General features: G+C 45.6%; 2 protein-coding genes across 3 annotated transcripts in view; both read right to left on the reverse strand.

Moving 5' to 3' along the window:
* Nucleotides 1–18,694, reverse strand: part of LOC128158850 (queuosine salvage protein-like) — a 67,682-nt gene that overhangs the window by 31,000 nt on the left and 17,988 nt on the right. Inside the window, exons 2-3 of one of the 2 annotated variants that reach the window (XM_052821822.1) lie at nucleotides 5,131–5,165; nucleotides 2,986–3,133 (exon numbers count right to left, since the gene is read on the reverse strand). In XM_052821822.1, coding sequence (XP_052677782.1) covers nucleotides 2,986–3,099 — 114 coding nt within the window. In that variant the 5' untranslated portion in view covers nucleotides 3,100–3,133; nucleotides 5,131–5,165. Of the gene's footprint in view, nucleotides 1–2,985; nucleotides 3,134–5,130; nucleotides 5,167–18,694 lie in introns of those variants that run through there. The other variant, XM_052821823.1, reaches the window with a different exon arrangement.
* On the reverse strand, nucleotides 32–2,236 carry LOC128158843 (uncharacterized). The gene is made up of 3 exons (XM_052821811.1): nucleotides 1,919–2,236; nucleotides 1,397–1,704; nucleotides 32–1,293 (listed from the first exon to the last, which is right to left on the reverse strand). Exons 1-3 carry the CDS (start codon nucleotides 2,132–2,134, stop codon nucleotides 192–194), a joined length of 1,626 nt encoding a protein of 541 aa, XP_052677771.1. The 5' UTR covers nucleotides 2,135–2,236; the 3' UTR covers nucleotides 32–191.

The following is an 18,694-nucleotide window of genomic DNA, read 5'->3' on the forward strand; positions in this document are numbered from 1 at the left end:
TTTCTATTTACAAAAAAAGTCAACAACAGGCTGTTATCAGAGTGTGGTTTAATATTGCTATCTGATGTCATAAGATAGCATAGGACATGTCAGAAACATCACAAAACAATGAAGAAAAAAATCATATGCTGTGTTGCCTCAAATCAAAATCTTAAGACTGGTATAATACATAACAGACTACAAAACTTGTTCTAGATTTTAGCAAGCAGTGCAGGGTGAACATGTTTATCAAAAAAGCTGCTGCACTTGTTCACAATATCATTAAAAAAACATTCATCATAATAAATCCTATCACTTATAAATCCCATGTCTGTGTAAAACACAAAGTCACACCATCTAGCTTTACATACCCCAAGCTGTCCTTGAATTTGAACATACCATGGAGAATCTACCCTGAGCTTGACAACATCATTAGTGTCTCTGTATAAATGATAATTAGGGTCACTAGCAACATCATATGGTGTCTCATTTCTGTGTGAATATGAACATTTTACCTCCACCAAACCTTTCCCACAACATTTGCAATACAAATATGCATCTGGTGATGCACCTAAAAATGGATGATCTACAGATATATTTAAACCACAAGGTTTCATTTTGGCATTCACATGGTCATGAGAATACATGTCAAAAAACAATTGTTTAGCTATAATTTCATTCTGCCTTCCATACATTATTGCATTGGTGTTTAAAGCATTAGATTTATCATTAAGTATTTCACGAGTGATATAATTATCATGACTCTTCCCTCTAAAGTGACATACTTTTGAAAACAATGAAGATGTAATCCTACCATATCTGTACTTAAACCACAGTTCATTTTCAGTCTGACCACAGGTCATCTGCTCAACGTCCTGGAAAACATCAGAATTGAACACATTTTTCAGATAGTCAATCAATGGCTCGCCACTCTGACTTGTATGAGTTACAGCATCTATCATGTCAGGAGGGTTTTCTTGGAGATCTTCGTCCTCATCTGAAGGAGGGTCCAGAGTCTGTAAGAGAAGAGCACCTGTACCTCGACACATCCTAAACAGCTCTTTCTCAACTTCTCTGTTACTCTCAGTGGTAAGTGTAGGGCACGGTTGATAGTCCGCCTTGCTGGGCATCTCTGGTACTGTCCTGTGTGAGGTGCAAATTTCCTTCACACGACAAGGCTTGCTCTCCCTCCGGGGCTTATCCCACTCACACTGCACATCGGTCCCAACCTCTGTATGCCTGTCTTTATGGCGATCGCTAAAAGCTGCAAGTGCAAATGCAAGGGCTGTGCAGTGCTTGCAGGAACCATCATCACTACAAAGACAAAATGTAGAATGTTATTATTGTCTGACTCTCCCATTATAATTATGGAATCAACATTATATTGATAGTTAATAAAGCACACTGCTAGACTTACGCAACACAGGAGCAGCCACCAGATAGGATACGGCCATCGGATTTCACTAGGAGCCATGTCATATAGGGGTCTTCTGATTGACGGGTTTCTGGGGTGGTGCTGCAACGAATATAAGTGTAATCCGAGTCAATAGGAAACACTCGAACACTGTCGATATGGCTGTTCTGATATAACAGATAACCCTTATCTGTTCTATAGGAATGGAGCCGATTTTGATCCCAACCAATATTGATGAGATATACAAAAACATCTGCAGTGTATATATCAGGCATCAGCTTTAAATCTCCACTCCAGTCAGATGATTTTACCTGTAAGATAAAATATTCCAAATAAGATACAGTGTTTTGGATAATCTCATTAAATAAATTATTACATTATACGATGATGATTGTGACAAATCAAATAAACTACGTTGACATCTCTCTCTCTCTCTCTTAGTTAAGCATATAATATATCTGGTTAAATTAATATCTATTAATTTATTTCATAGAAATAACAATGCATTTTGAAATAAAAGTGTACCTCGCTAACGCTTGGTAAAGTCCGGTCTCCGACAGTTCTACGACGAATGTCCATGTTTATGTAATCATCATCTGTGTCTTGATCCTCTAAGTTGATTTCCCTAGCCAATTCACAAAGTCTTATCAAGTGAAATTTTCTGTAAATCGATGTTGTAATACCTTTTTTACTTAAGTAGTGTTTTAAAGCCGGTACTTGATACACATTGAAGTCTTCCATGTTTTCTGTTTATACGTTGCTCAGGAATGCGGAAGTGAACTATGCCCTACAATTACGTAAGTGGAGCGATAAAACTCGGAGCGGATCCGTAACTCGAAAGTTCCGTATTGATAATGATTTTAAAAATCTTAAAGCTTTCATTTGGCAAAATTAAATTACATGTTTATATCCGATTAAAGTCAGATTCCTTACTCAGCTCTTTTTTACAGTACATTTTCGTATATGTATCATATCATTTTATGGTTGTACATTGTATCTTACACGTTGCAGTAAGGTACATGTACAAATACAAATCAAAAGCCTTGCAAACTTCAGATAAATGATAGACTTGCTAACATGTACGCTGTCTGTTAAAAAATTTGGTTGACAACTAATATATCAATTCCTATTTGACTGTACAACACAACATTGTCGGAACCCACAGGTTTTCTATCCGTTACACTGCTTTCAACAGCATAGTGGATAGAAAACCTGTGGGTTCCAACGATGACAACACAACTGTGCTCTGGTTTTTTGTTGTAGTTTGTTGCTTTGTAGACGAAAAACCAGAACAACCATAAGATGTGATACATATACATGTATGCACTGTAAACAGGTTTTCTTGATCATGGAATTAAACAATAAGTTACCAGGCCCAACCGTCACCAACTTTCCTCAAGTCAATACTCAGCTTCAAGTCTGAGTTGACCTCAAATTAATGCACTTTTCATAAATTATAAGAATTCTAGTTGAGGACCGAGTTTTTTTGTTTTGAAAATTTTTGTGACGGCAGGGCCAGAATTCAAGACAGATGATCTAGAAAACACATGCTTTCATGTACAGTTATAAATACTAGTAGTTAGTATACATACATGATTGGCAATTTTTTTTACACCTTCAGGATGTATCTTAACATCCTTACTGTTATTAGCGATCAATTTGGCACTCTCTCTTGGAAGTAACACATTGCTATCTCTGGTATCCATGGCAACTGTGAAACTCTAAGTTAACTCCTGTGACCTACAATATTACATGTGCAGCATAAAAAAAGTACATCATGTCATTTAAAGTTGGCTAAGAGGCTTGTTTTTTTATTTTGCAATCAGCAGTTACTTTAAAATACTGTTATTTCTAGTACCTTGAATTTACTTTGTAAAATAAGTAACACTATATGTGCATAATGCATAGTTTGAAATAAAGATTTCAAGCAAGCATGTCATGCATGTTTTGTTGTGGGTTTTTTTTTTGGGGGGGGGGGGGGTTGGGAGGGGGGAGATCCTACTATTTGAAATTGCCCAAAATCACACAAAAATATCATTTATGCCCAGACTCAATTGCAATATGAAAAGAAAATGTGTGTTTTGTTCTGTTCTAGTCATTTTGCTATTTAACCACCCTGTTTTGAAGAAAAACTTTTATCATACAATGTGATCATTTAAACAATAAAATGCCTTCTTTGGTGATTAATGCGGTATATGAAGGTGGCAACATTGCAGAAAAAATACATAAACCGTGTAATGTAAATTTTTTCTGCAATGATCGCTACCTTTATAACCCACATCTTTCCTTTAACAAATTAATAAATTGATCGTAAAAAGTAAGTAAATTCCACTAAACTACTGTTAATGAACATCAGTACATCAGCTAAAAGTGTCTCCTGTGGGAAGTTGAGTCTCAACATCATCATGATTATTTCGTGCAGTCCGTGATTTTTCTTAAAACTCTGTAGGTTTCGAACAATCGATAAACGGGGTGTGTTGACTTCAGTCTGGCCGTTTCTATCAGGGGCATATATACTTATGATCGAGTAAGGCAACTTCTACATTCACCATGTTTACTTCCCAAACTATCCGCAAGCCTTGACAAGTTTTTAAAACTCTGTTTAATACCAGTAAAATATGTCAATTTTAATTACCGGTACACTATTTATTTTCTCTTGTTAAAAGAAAAAGCTTTTTCATACATTTTTATTCATATGTTACAGTAGTTAACGAATTTAGATATAAAGAAAACAAACATCGATTTTTACGTATTTTCAGAAATTGGGCAAAAACGGGTCTCAGGGTTTTGAAAACTCTGTCATAATTATGATCAGATCAGGGCTATAAAGTACAAATAACAATTCTAGAATAATTTATAGGTTTTAAAACAATATATCAGGTAACGTCATAGATATGTCAGGCTAAAAATGACCTACGTAGTCATGTACCGCGTGATTTCGGCGAGACTTAAATTGCGAGAGTTGCCTATCCCGTTAGTATATACGTCCCTGTTTCTATAGAGCTATGAATTAACAGTTTCATCAAGACTTAGCCTAAACATGGGAGTACTGTAAGTCGTTTTAATTCCACAGTGTTAAAATATCACGATTTCTATTAAAGTACCAATCGTGATGGTTTTAATTTCACGCTGCTTAAAAATCAACTGATCAGTATATAAGCATTGAAACGTTTTTGAAAACTAGTGATAGTATTCACGATGGGTTTAATTTCGCTGAAAAATATGAAATCGCGAAAATAGTGAAATGGAAACCATCGTGATTATTTGCCAGTCTACAGTATATACATTCCATCGAGAAATACAGAAGTAAGGAAGGAATTTTTCTACCCTCGTACCACCAGGGACTGGAATGTTCTGCCCACTGACATCGCTATATCTCCGAGACTTGAAATATTCAAGGCTCTCATAAGTACCTAATTAAATTAATCAAATTGTTTTTACTTGCACCCTTTTTGATACTTAACACAGCACTTATTTTTAATTTCTAAAAATTGGTATGCACAACAAAGTGGCAGTGACATCAGTGATTGTTGGTGGCCGCAATCTGGTAGAAGTAGAGGCAGAAGTAAGAAATAGATGGAATCAACTCGGTAGATGTAAATTTATGCAGATACATGTATTGCAACGCCGCAAAAAAAATAATGGAAATAAGGCAGTGGTAGCAAAATAGTATTTTAAATCTTGGTCTTATTATGTACATGTATAACAAACACAAGACATGCTCAAGTTATACATACCAACAAGCTTTATCGAAATGGTTGTGCCTGTGAATTAGCACGCACTAACTTCAACGCACTAACTCCGTTCTAAATATGCTTATCGACTAGTTTTTCGATCCCGACGGGAAAATATCCCTCGGTAAATAGGCGCAAGGCGCCTAAACTAGGACTTGTGACAATTAGGTGACCCCGGATTCCTGAGGGTGGGGGTCCTGCCCGGGGGTGACCGGTCTCAGAACCTTCAATAATTATGCCGTTCTTGGCGCCACGGCGCCCTGAATAATCGTTATAATAACTATATTATCATATTATATAGGGACATAAACAAGGCGCAGGGCGCCTAAACTAGGACTTGTGACAATTAGGTGACCCCGGATTCCTGAGGGTGGGGGTCCTGCCCGGGGGTGACCGGTCTCAGAACCTTCAATAATTATGCCGTTCTTGGCGCCACGGCGCCCTGAATAATCGTTATAATAACTATATTATCATATTATATAGGGACATAAACAAGGCGCAGGGCGCCTAAACTAGGACTTGTGACAATTAGGTGACCCCGGATTCCTGAGGGTGGGGGTCCTGCCCGGGGGTGACCGGTCTCAGAACCTTCAATAATTATGCCGTTCTTGGCGCCACGGCGCCCTGAATAATCGTTATAATAACTATATTATCATATTATATAGGGACATAAACAAGGCGCAGGGCGCCTAAACTAGGACTTGTGACAATTAGGTGACCCCGGATTCCTGAGGGTGGGGGTCCTGCCCGGGGGTGACCGGTCTCAGAACCTTCAAAAATTATGCCGTTCTTGGCGCCACGGCGCCCTGAATAATCGTTATAATAACTATATTATCATATTATATAGGGACATAAACAAGGCGCAGGGCGCCTAAACTAGGACTTGTGACAATTAGGTGACCCCGGATTCCTGAGGGTGGGGGTCCTGCCCGGGGGTGACCGGTCTCAGAACCTTCAATAATTATGCCGTTCTTGGCGCCACGGCGCCCTGAATAATCGTTATAATAACTATATTATCATATTATATAGGGACATAAACAAGGCACAGGGCGCCTAAACTAGGACTTGTGACAATTAGGTGACCCCGGATTCCTGAGGGTGGGGGTCCTGCCCGGGGGTGACCGGTCTCAGAACCTTCAATAATTATGCCGTTCTTGGCGCCACGGCGCCCTGAATAATCGTTATAATAACTATATTATCATATTATATAGGGACATAAACAAGGCGCAGGGCGCCTAAACTAGGACTTGTGACAATTAGGTGACCCCGGATTCCTGAGGGTGGGGGTCCTGCCCGGGGGTGACCGGTCTCAGAACCTTCAATAATTATGCCGTTCTTGGCGCCACGGCGCCCTGAATAATCGTTATAATAACTATATTATCATATTATATAGGGACATAAACAAGGCGCAGGGCGCCTAAACTAGGACTTGTGACAATTAGGTGACCCCGGATTCCTGAGGGTGGGGGTCCTGCCCGGGGGGGACCGGTCTCAGAACCTTCAACAATTATGCCGTTCTTGGCGCCACGGCGCCCTGAATAATCGTTATAATAACTATATTATCATATTATATAGGGACATAAACAAGGCGCAGGGCGCCTAAACTAGGACTTGTGACAATTAGGTGACCCCGGATTCCTGAGGGTGGGGGTCCTGCCCGGGGGTGACCGGTCTCAGAACCTTCAACAATTATGCCGTTCTTGGCGCCACGGCGCCCTGAATAATCGTTATAATAACTATATTATCATATTATATAGGGACATAAACAAGGCGCAGGGCGCCTAAACTAGGACTTGTGACAATTAGGTGACCCCGGATTCCTGAGGGTGGGGGTCCTGCCCGGGGGTGACCGGTCTCAGAACCTTCAATAATTATGCCGTTCTTGGCGCCACGGCGCCCTGAATAATCGTTATAATAACTATATTATCATATTATATAGGGACATAAACAAGGCGCAGGGCGCCTAAACTAGGACTTGTGACAATTAGGTGACCCCGGATTCCTGAGGGTGGGGGTCCTGCCCGGGGGTGACCGGTCTCAGAACCTTCAACAATTATGCCGTTCTTGGCGCCACGGCGCCCTGAATAATCGTTATAATAACTATATTATCATATTATATAGGGACATAAACAAGGCGCAGGGCGCCTAAACTAGGACTTGTGACAATTAGGTGACCCCGGATTCCTGAGGGTGGGGGTCCTGCCCGGGGGTGACCGGTCTCAGAACCTTCAACAATTATGCCGTTCTTGGCGCCACGGCGCCCTGAATAATCGTTATAATAACTATATTATCATATTATATAGGGACATAAACAAGGCGCAGGGCGCCTAAACTAGGACTTGTGACAATTAGGTGACCCCGGATTCCTGAGGGTGGGGGTCCTGCCCGGGGGTGACCGGTCTCAGAACCTTCAATAATTATGCCGTTCTTGGCGCCACGGCGCCCTGAATAATCGTTATAATAACTATATTATCATATTATATAGGGACATAAACAAGGCGCAGGGCGCCTAAACTAGGACTTGTGACAATTAGGTGACCCCGGATTCCTGAGGGTAGGGGTCCTGCCCGGGGGTGACCGGTCTCAGAACCTTCAATAATTATGCCGTTCTTGGCGCCACGGCGCCCTGAATAATCGTTATAATAACTATATTATCATATTATATAGGGACATAAACAAGGCGCAGGGCGCCTAAACTAGGACTTGTGACAATTAGGTGACCCCGGATTCCTGAGGGTGGGGGTCCTGCCCGGGGGTGACCGGTCTCAGAACCTTCAATAATTATGCCGTTCTTGGCGCCACGGCGCCCTGAATAATCGTTATAATAACTATATTATCATATTATATAGGGACATAAACAAGGCGCAGGGCGCCTAAACTAGGACTTGTGACAATTAGGTGACCCCGGATTCCTGAGTGTGGGGGTCCTGCCCGGGGGTGACCGGTCTCAGAACCTTCAAAAATTATGCCGTTCTTGGCGCCACGGCGCCCTGAATAATCGTTATAATAACTATATTATCATATTATATAGGGACATAAACAAGGCACAGGGCGCCTAAACTAGGACTTGTGACAATTAGGTGACCCCGGATTCCTGAGGGTGGGGGTCCTGCCCGGGGGTGACCGGTCTCAGAACCTTCAATAATTATGCCGTTCTTGGCGCCACGGCGCCCTGAATAATCGTTATAATAACTATATTATCATATTATATAGGGACATAAACAAGGCGCAGGGCGCCTAAACTAGGACTTGTGACAATTAGGTGACCCCGGATTCCTGAGGGTGGGGGTCCTGCCCGGGGGTGACCGGTCTCAGAACCTTCAATAATTATGCCGTTCTTGGCGCCACGGCGCCCTGAATAATCGTTATAATAACTATATTATCATATTATATAGGGACATAAACAAGGCGCAGGGCGCCTAAACTAGGACTTGTGACAATTAGGTGACCCCGGATTCCTGAGGGTGGGGGTCCTGCCCGGGGGTGACCGGTCTCAGAACCTTCAATAATTATGCCGTTCTTGGCGCCACGGCGCCCTGAATAATCGTTATAATAACTATATTATCATATTATATAGGGACATAAACAAGGCGCAGGGCGCCTAAACTAGGACTTGTGACAATTAGGTGACCCCGGATTCCTGAGTGTGGGGGTCCTGCCCGGGGGTGACCGGTCTCAGAACCTTCAAAAATTATGCCGTTCTTGGCGCCACGGCGCCCTGAATAATCGTTATAATAACTATATTATCATATTATATAGGGACATAAACAAGGCGCAGGGCGCCTAAACTAGGACTTGTGACAATTAGGTGACCCCGGATTCCTGAGGGTGGGGGTCCTGCCCGGGGGTGACCGGTCTCAGAACCTTCAATAATTATGCCGTTCTTGGCGCCACGGCGCCCTGAATAATCGTTATAATAACTATATTATCATATTATATAGGGACATAAACAAGGCGCAGGGCGCCTAAACTAGGACTTGTGACAATTAGGTGACCCCGGATTCCTGAGGGTGGGGGTCCTGCCCGGGGGTGACCGGTCTCAGAACCTTCAATAATTATGCCGTTCTTGGCGCCACGGCGCCCTGAATAATCGTTATAATAACTATATTATCATATTATATAGGGACATAAACAAGGCGCAGGGCGCCTAAACTAGGACTTGTGACAATTAGGTGACCCCGGATTCCTGAGGGTGGGGGTCCTGCCCGGGGGTGACCGGTCTCAGAACCTTCAAAAATTATGCCGTTCTTGGCGCCACGGCGCCCTGAATAATCGTTATAATAACTATATTATCATATTATATAGGGACATAAACAAGGCGCAGGGCGCCTAAACTAGGACTTGTGACAATTAGGTGACCCCGGATTCCTGAGGGTGGGGGTCCTGCCCGGGGGTGACCGGTCTCAGAACCTTCAAAAATTATGCCGTTCTTGGCGCCACGGCGCCCTGAATAATCGTTATAATAACTATATTATCATATTATATAGGGACATAAACAAGGCGCAGGGCGCCTAAACTAGGACTTGTGACAATTAGGTGACCCCGGATTCCTGAGGGTGGGGGTCCTGCCCGGGGGTGACCGGTGTCAGAACCTTCAATAATTATGCCGTTCTTGGCGCCACGGCGGCCTGAATAATCGTTATAATAACTATATTATCATATTATATAGGGACATAAACAAGGCGCAGGGCGCCTAAACTAGGACTTGTGACAATTAGGTGACCCCGGATTCCTGAGGGTGGGGGTCCTGCCCGGGGGTGACCGGTCTCAGAACCTTCAATAATTATGCCATTCTTGGCGCCACGGCGCCCTGAATAATCGTTATAATAACTATATTATCATATTATATAGGGACATAAACAAGGCGCAGGGCGCCTAAACTAGGACTTGTGACAATTAGGTGACCCCGGATTCCTGAGGGTAGGGGTCCTGCCCGGGGGTGACCGGTCTCAGAACCTTCAATAATTATGCCGTTCTTGGCGCCACGGCGCCCTGAATAATCGTTATAATAACTATATTATCATATTATATAGGGACATAAACAAGGCGCAGGGCGCCTAAACTAGGACTTGTGACAATTAGGTGACCCCGGATTCCTGAGGGTGGGGGTCCTGCCCGGGGGTGACCGGTCTCAGAACCTTCAATAATTATGCCGTTCTTGGCGCCACGGCGCCCTGAATAATCGTTATAATAACTATATTATCATATTATATAGGGACATAAACAAGGCACAGGGCGCCTAAACTAGGACTTGTGACAATTAGGTGACCCCGGATTCCTGAGGGTGGGGGTCCTGCCCGGGGGTGACCGGTCTCAGAACCTTCAATAATTATGCCGTTCTTGGCGCCACGGCGACCTGAATAATCGTTATAATAACTATATTATCATATTATATAGGGACATAAACAAGGCGCAGGGCGCCTAAACTAGGACTTGTGACAATTAGGTGACCCCGGATTCCTGAGGGTGGGGGTCCTGCCCGGGGGTGACCGGTCTCAGAACCTTCAATAATTATGCCGTTCTTGGCGCCACGGCGCCCTGAATAATCGTTATAATAACTATATTATCATATTATATAGGGACATAAACAAGGCGCAGGGCGCCTAAACTAGGACTTGTGACAATTAGGTGACCCCGGATTCCTGAGGGTGGGGGTCCTGCCCGGGGGTGACCGGTCTCAGAACCTTCAATAATTATGCCGTTCTTGGCGCCACGGCGCCCTGAATAATCGTTATAATAACTATATTATCATATTATATAGGGACATAAACAAGGCGCAGGGCGCCTAAACTAGGACTTGTGACAATTAGGTGACCCCGGATTCCTGAGTGTGGGGGTCCTGCCCGGGGGTGACCGGTCTCAGAACCTTCAAAAATTATGCCGTTCTTGGCGCCACGGCGCCCTGAATAATCGTTATAATAACTATATTATCATATTATATAGGGACATAAACAAGGCGCAGGGCGCCTAAACTAGGACTTGTGACAATTAGGTGACCCCGGATTCCTGAGGGTGGGGGTCCTGCCCGGGGGTGACCGGTCTCAGAACCTTCAATAATTATGCCGTTCTTGGCGCCACGGCGCCCTGAATAATCGTTATAATAACTATATTATCATATTATATAGGGACATAAACAAGGCGCAGGGCGCCTAAACTAGGACTTGTGACAATTAGGTGACCCCGGATTCCTGAGGGTGGGGGTCCTGCCCGGGGGTGACCGGTCTCAGAACCTTCAAAAATTATGCCGTTCTTGGCGCCACGGCGCCCTGAATAATCGTTATAATAACTATATTATCATATTATATAGGGACATAAACAAGGCGCAGGGCGCCTAAACTAGGACTTGTGACAATTAGGTGACCCCGGATTCCTGAGGGTGGGGGTCCTGCCCGGGGGTGACCCGTCTCAGAACCTTCAAAAATTATGCCGTTCTTGGCGCCACGGCGCCCTGAATAATCGTTATAATAACTATATTATCATATTATATAGGGACATAAACAAGGCGCAGGGCGCCTAAACTAGGACTTGTGACAATTAGGTGACCCCGGATTCCTGAGTGTGGGGGTCCTGCCCGGGGGTGACCGGTCTCAGAACCTTCAAAAATTATGCCGTTCTTGGCGCCACGGCGCCCTGAATAATCGTTATAATAACTATATTATCATATTATATAGGGACATAAACAAGGCACAGGGCGCCTAAACTAGGACTTGTGACAATTAGGTGACCCCGGATTCCTGAGGGTGGGGGTCCTGCCCGGGGGTGACCGGTCTCAGAACCTTCAATAATTATGCCGTTCTTGGCGCCACGGCGCCCTGAATAATCGTTATAATAACTATATTATCATATTATATAGGGACATAAACAAGGCGCAGGGCGCCTAAACTAGGACTTGTGACAATTAGGTGACCCCGGATTCCTGAGGGTGGGGGTCCTGCCCGGGGGTGACCGGTCTCAGAACCTTCAATAATTATGCCGTTCTTGGCGCCACGGCGCCCTGAATAATCGTTATAATAACTATATTATCATATTATATAGGGACATAAACAAGGCGCAGGGCGCCTAAACTAGGACTTGTGACAATTAGGTGACCCCGGATTCCTGAGGGTGGGGGTCCTGCCCGGGGGTGACCGGTCTCAGAACCTTCAATAATTATGCCGTTCTTGGCGCCACGGCGCCCTGAATAATCGTTATAATAACTATATTATCATATTATATAGGGACATAAACAAGGCGCAGGGCGCCTAAACTAGGACTTGTGACAATTAGGTGACCCCGGATTCCTGAGTGTGGGGGTCCTGCCCGGGGGTGACCGGTCTCAGAACCTTCAAAAATTATGCCGTTCTTGGCGCCACGGCGCCCTGAATAATCGTTATAATAACTATATTATCATATTATATAGGGACATAAACAAGGCGCAGGGCGCCTAAACTAGGACTTGTGACAATTAGGTGACCCCGGATTCCTGAGGGTGGGGGTCCTGCCCGGGGGTGACCGGTCTCAGAACCTTCAATAATTATGCCGTTCTTGGCGCCACGGCGCCCTGAATAATCGTTATAATAACTATATTATCATATTATATAGGGACATAAACAAGGCGCAGGGCGCCTAAACTAGGACTTGTGACAATTAGGTGACCCCGGATTCCTGAGGGTGGGGGTCCTGCCCGGGGGTGACCGGTCTCAGAACCTTCAAAAATTATGCCGTTCTTGGCGCCACGGCGCCCTGAATAATCGTTATAATAACTATATTATCATATTATATAGGGACATAAACAAGGCGCAGGGCGCCTAAACTAGGACTTGTGACAATTAGGTGACCCCGGATTCCTGAGGGTGGGGGTCCTGCCCGGGGGTGACCGGTCTCAGAACCTTCAAAAATTATGCCGTTCTTGGCGCCACGGCGCCCTGAATAATCGTTATAATAACTATATTATCATATTATATAGGGACATAAACAAGGCGCAGGGCGCCTAAACTAGGACTTGTGACAATTAGGTGACCCCGGATTCCTGAGGGTGGGGGTCCTGCCCGGGGGTGACCGGTCTCAGAACCTTCAAAAATTATGCCGTTCTTGGCGCCACGGCGCCCTGAATAATCGTTATAATAACTATATTATCATATTATATAGGGACATAAACAAGGCGCAGGGCGCCTAAACTAGGACTTGTGACAATTAGGTGACCCCGGATTCCTGAGGGTGGGGGTCCTGCCCGGGGGTGACCGGTCTCAGAACCTTCAAAAATTATGCCGTTCTTGGCGCCACGGCGCCCTGAATAATCGTTATAATAACTATATTATCATATTATATAGGGACATAAACAAGGCGCAGGGCGCCTAAACTAGGACTTGTGACAATTAGGTGACCCCGGATTCCTGAGGGTGGGGGTCCTGCCCGGGGGTGACCGGTCTCAGAACCTTCAATAATTATGCCGTTCTTGGCGCCACGGCGCCCTGAATAATCGTTATAATAACTATATTATCATATTATATAGGGACATAAACAAGGCGCAGGGCGCCTAAACTAGGACTTGTGACAATTAGGTGACCCCGGATTCCTGAGGGTGGGGGTCCTGCCCGGGGGTGACCGGTCTCAGAACCTTCAACAATTATGCCGTTCTTGGCGCCACGGCGCCCTGAATAATCGTTATAATAACTATATTATCATATTATATAGGGACATAAACAAGGCGCAGGGCGCCTAAACTAGGACTTGTGACAATTAGGTGACCCCGGATTCCTGAGGGTGGGGGTCCTGCCCGGGGGTGACCGGTCTCAGAACCTTCAACAATTATGCCGTTCTTGGCGCCACGGCGCCCTGAATAATCGTTATAATAACTATATTATCATATTATATAGGGACATAAACAAGGCGCAGGGCGCCTAAACTAGGACTTGTGACAATTAGGTGACCCCGGATTCCTGAGGGTGGGGGTCCTGCCCGGGGGTGACCGGTCTCAGAACCTTCAACAATTATGCCGTTCTTGGCGCCACGGCGCCCTGAATAATCGTTATAATAACTATATTATCATATTATATAGGGACATAAACAAGGCGCAGGGCGCCTAAACTAGGACTTGTGACAATTAGGTGACCCCGGATTCCTGAGGGTAGGGGTCCTGCCCGGGGGTGACCGGTCTCAGAACCTTCAATAATTATGCCGTTCTTGGCGCCACGGCGCCCTGAATAATCGTTATAATAACTATATTATCATATTATATAGGGACATAAACAAGGCGCAGGGCGCCTAAACTAGGACTTGTGACAATTAGGTGACCCCGGATTCCTGAGGGTGGGGGTCCTGCCCGGGGGTGACCGGTCTCAGAACCTTCAATAATTATGCCGTTCTTGGCGCCACGGCGCCCTGAATAATCGTTATAATAACTATATTATCATATTATATAGGGACATAAACAAGGCGCAGGGCGCCTAAACTAGGACTTGTGACAATTAGGTGACCCCGGATTCCTGAGGGTGGGGGTCCTGCCCGGGGGTGACCGGTCTCAGAACCTTCAATAATTATGCCGTTCTTGGCGCCACGGCGCCCTGAATAATCGTTATAATAACTATATTATCATATTATATAGGGACATAAACAAGGCGCAGGGCGCCTAAACTAGGACTTGTGACAATTAGGTGACCCCGGATTCCTGAGGGTGGGGGTCCTGCCCGGGGGTGACCGGTCTCAGAACCTTCAAAAATTATGCCGTTCTTGGCGCCACGGCGCCCTGAATAATCGTTATAATAACTATATTATCATATTATATAGGGACATAAACAAGGCGCAGGGCGCCTAAACTAGGACTTGTGACAATTAGGTGACCCCGGATTCCTGAGGGTGGGGGTCCTGCCCGGGGGTGACCGGTCTCAGAACCTTCAATAATTATGCCGTTCTTGGCGCCACGGCGCCCTGAATAATCGTTATAATAACTATATTATCATATTATATAGGGACATAAACAAGGCGCAGGGCGCCTAAACTAGGACTTGTGACAATTAGGTGACCCCGGATTCCTGAGGGTGGGGGTCCTGCCCGGGGGTGACCGGTCTCAGAACCTTCAAAAATTATGCCGTTCTTGGCGCCACGGCGCCCTGAATAATCGTTATAATAACTATATTATCATATTATATAGGGACATAAACAAGGCGCAGGGCGCCTAAACTAGGACTTGTGACAATTAGGTGACCCCGGATTCCTGAGGGTGGGGGTCCTGCCCGGGGGTGACCGGTCTCAGAACCTTCAAAAATTATGCCGTTCTTGGCGCCACGGCGCCCTGAATAATCGTTATAATAACTATATTATCATATTATATAGGGACATAAACAAGGCGCAGGGCGCCTAAACTAGGACTTGTGACAATTAGGTGACCCCGGATTCCTGAGGGTGGGGGTCCTGCCCGGGGGTGACCGGTCTCAGAACCTTCAAAAATTATGCCGTTCTTGGCGCCACGGCGCCCTGAATAATCGTTATAATAACTATATTATCATATTATATAGGGACATAAACAAGGCGCAGGGCGCCTAAACTAGGACTTGTGACAATTAGGTGACCCCGGATTCCTGAGGGTGGGGGACCTGCCCGGGGGTGACCGGTCTCAGAACCTTCAAAAATTATGCCGTTCTTGGCGCCACGGCGCCCTGAATAATCGTTATAATAACTATATTATCATATTATATAGGGACATAAACAAGGCGCAGGGCGCCTAAACTAGGACTTGTGACAATTAGGTGACCCCGGATTCCTGAGGGTGGGGGTCCTGCCCGGGGGTGACCGGTCTCAGAACCTTCAATAATTATGCCGTTCTTGGCGCCACGGCGCCCTGAATAATCGTTATAATAACTATATTATCATATTATATAGGGACATAAACAAGGCGCAGGGCGCCTAAACTAGGACTTGTGACAATTAGGTGACCCCGGATTCCTGAGGGTGGGGGTCCTGCCCGGGGGTGACCGGTCTCAGAACCTTCAATAATTATGCCGTTCTTGGCGCCACGGCGCCCTGAATAATCGTTATAATAACTATATTATCATATTATATAGGGACATAAACAAGGCGCAGGGCGCCTAAACTAGGACTTGTGACAATTAGGTGACCCCGGATTCCTGAGTGTGGGGGTCCTGCCCGGGGGTGACCGGTCTCAGAACCTTCAAAAATTATGCCGTTCTTGGCGCCACGGCGCCCTGAATAATCGTTATAATAACTATATTATCATATTATATAGGGACATAAACAAGGCGCAGGGCGCCTAAACTAGGACTTGTGACAATTAGGTGACCCCGGATTCCTGAGGGTGGGGGTCCTGCCCGGGGGTGACCGGTCTCAGAACCTTCAATAATTATGCCGTTCTTGGCGCCACGGCGCCCTGAATAATCGTTATAATAACTATATTATCATATTATATAGGGACATAAACAAGGCGCAGGGCGCCTAAACTAGGACTTGTGACAATTAGGTGACCCCGGATTCCTGAGGGTGGGGGTCCTGCCCGGGGGTGACCGGTCTCAGAACCTTCAAAAATTATGCCGTTCTTGGCGCCACGGCGCCCTGAATAATCGTTATAATAACTATATTATCATATTATATAGGGACATAAACAAGGCGCAGGGCGCCTAAACTAGGACTTGTGACAATTAGGTGACCCCGGATTCCTGAGGGTGGGGGTCCTGCCCGGGGGTGACCGGTCTCAGAACCTTCAAAAATTATGCCGTTCTTGGCGCCACGGCGCCCTGAATAATCGTTATAATAACTATATTATCATATTATATAGGGACATAAACAAGGCGCAGGGCGCCTAAACTAGGACTTGTGACAATTAGGTGACCCCGGATTCCTGAGTGTGGGGGTCCTGCCCGGGGGTGACCGGTCTCAGAACCTTCAAAAATTATGCCGTTCTTGGCGCCACGGCGCCCTGAATAATCGTTATAATAACTATATTATCATATTATATAGGGACATAAACAAGGCACAGGGCGCCTAAACTAGGACTTGTGACAATTAGGTGACCCCGGATTCCTGAGGGTGGGGGTCCTGCCCGGGGGTGACCGGTCTCAGAACCTTCAATAATTATGCCGTTCTTGGCGCCACGGCGCCCTGAATAATCGTTATAATAACTATATTATCATATTATATAGGGACATAAACAAGGCGCAGGGCGCCTAAACTAGGACTTGTGACAATTAGGTGACCCCGGATTCCTGAGGGTGGGGGTCCTGCCCGGGGGTGACCGGTCTCAGAACCTTCAATAATTATGCCGTTCTTGGCGCCACGGCGCCCTGAATAATCGTTATAATAACTATATTATCATATTATATAGGGACATAAACAAGGCGCAGGGCGCCTAAACTAGGACTTGTGACAATTAGGTGACCCCGGATTCCTGAGGGTGGGGGTCCTGCCCGGGGGTGACCGGTCTCAGAACCTTCAATAATTATGCCGTTCTTGGCGCCACGGCGCCCTGAATAATCGTTATAATAACTATATTATCATATTATATAGGGACATAAACAAGGCGCAGGGCGCCTAAACTAGGACTTGTGACAATTAGGTGACCCCGGATTCCTGAGTGTGGGGGTCCTGCCCGGGGGTGACCGGTCTCAGAACCTTCAAAAATTATGCCGTTCTTGGCGCCACGGCGCCCTGAATAATCGTTATAATAACTATATTATCATATTATATAGGGACATAAACAAGGCGCAGGGCGCCTAAACTAGGACTTGTGACAATTAGGTGACCCCGGATTCCTGAGGGTGGGGGTCCTGCCCGGGGGTGACCGGTCTCAGAACCTTCAATAATTATGCCGTTCTTGGCGCCACGGCGCCCTGAATAATCGTTATAATAACTATATTATCATATTATATAGGGACATAAACAAGGCGCAGGGCGCCTAAACTAGGACTTGTGACAATTAGGTGACCCCGGATTCCTGAGGGTGGGGGTCCTGCCCGGGGGTGACCGGTCTCAGAACCTTCAAAAATTATGCCGTTCTTGGCGCCACGGCGCCCTGAATAATCGTTATAATAACTATATTATCATATTATATAGGGACATAAACAAGGCGCAGGGCGCCTAAACTAGGACTTGTGACAATTAGGTGACCCCGGATTCCTGAGGGTGGGGGTCCTGCCCGGGGGTGACCGGTCTCAGAACCTTCAAAAATTATGCCGTTCTTGGCGCCACGGCGCCCTGAATAATCGTTATAATAACTATATTATCATATTATATAGGGACATAAACAAGGCGCAGGGCGCCTAAACTAGGACTTGTGACAATTAGGTGACCCCGGATTCCTGAGGGTGGGGGTCCTGCCCGGGGGTGACCGGTCTCAGAACCTTCAAAAATTATGCCGTTCTTGGCGCCACGGCGCCCTGAATAATCGTTATAATAACTATATTATCATATTATATAGGGACATAAACAAGGCGCAGGGCGCCTAAACTAGGACTTGTGACAATTAGGTGACCCCGGATTCCTGAGGGTGGGGGTCCTGCCCGGGGGTGACCGGTCTCAGAACCTTCAAAAATTATGCCGTTCTTGGCGCCACGGCGCCCTGAATAATCGTTATAATAAC

This window comes from Crassostrea angulata, chromosome 8 (assembly GCF_025612915.1).
Source record: "Crassostrea angulata isolate pt1a10 chromosome 8, ASM2561291v2, whole genome shotgun sequence".
In the NCBI taxonomy this organism is placed as follows: Eukaryota; Metazoa; Mollusca; class Bivalvia; order Ostreida; family Ostreidae; genus Magallana; species Magallana angulata.

Excerpts from the sequence above, each read along its gene's own strand:
- LOC128158843 (XM_052821811.1), bottom strand. The coding sequence starts at position 2,134 with ATGGAAGACTTCAATGTGTATCAAGTACCGGCTTTAAAACACTACTTA. Across the intron at positions 1,705-1,918 it reads CTTTACCAAGCGTTAGCGAG|GTAAAATCATCTGACTGGAG; the intron begins GTACACTTTTAT and ends TTTATCTTACAG. Across the intron at positions 1,294-1,396 it reads GGTGGCTGCTCCTGTGTTGC|TGATGATGGTTCCTGCAAGC; the intron begins GTAAGTCTAGCA and ends TTGTCTTTGTAG.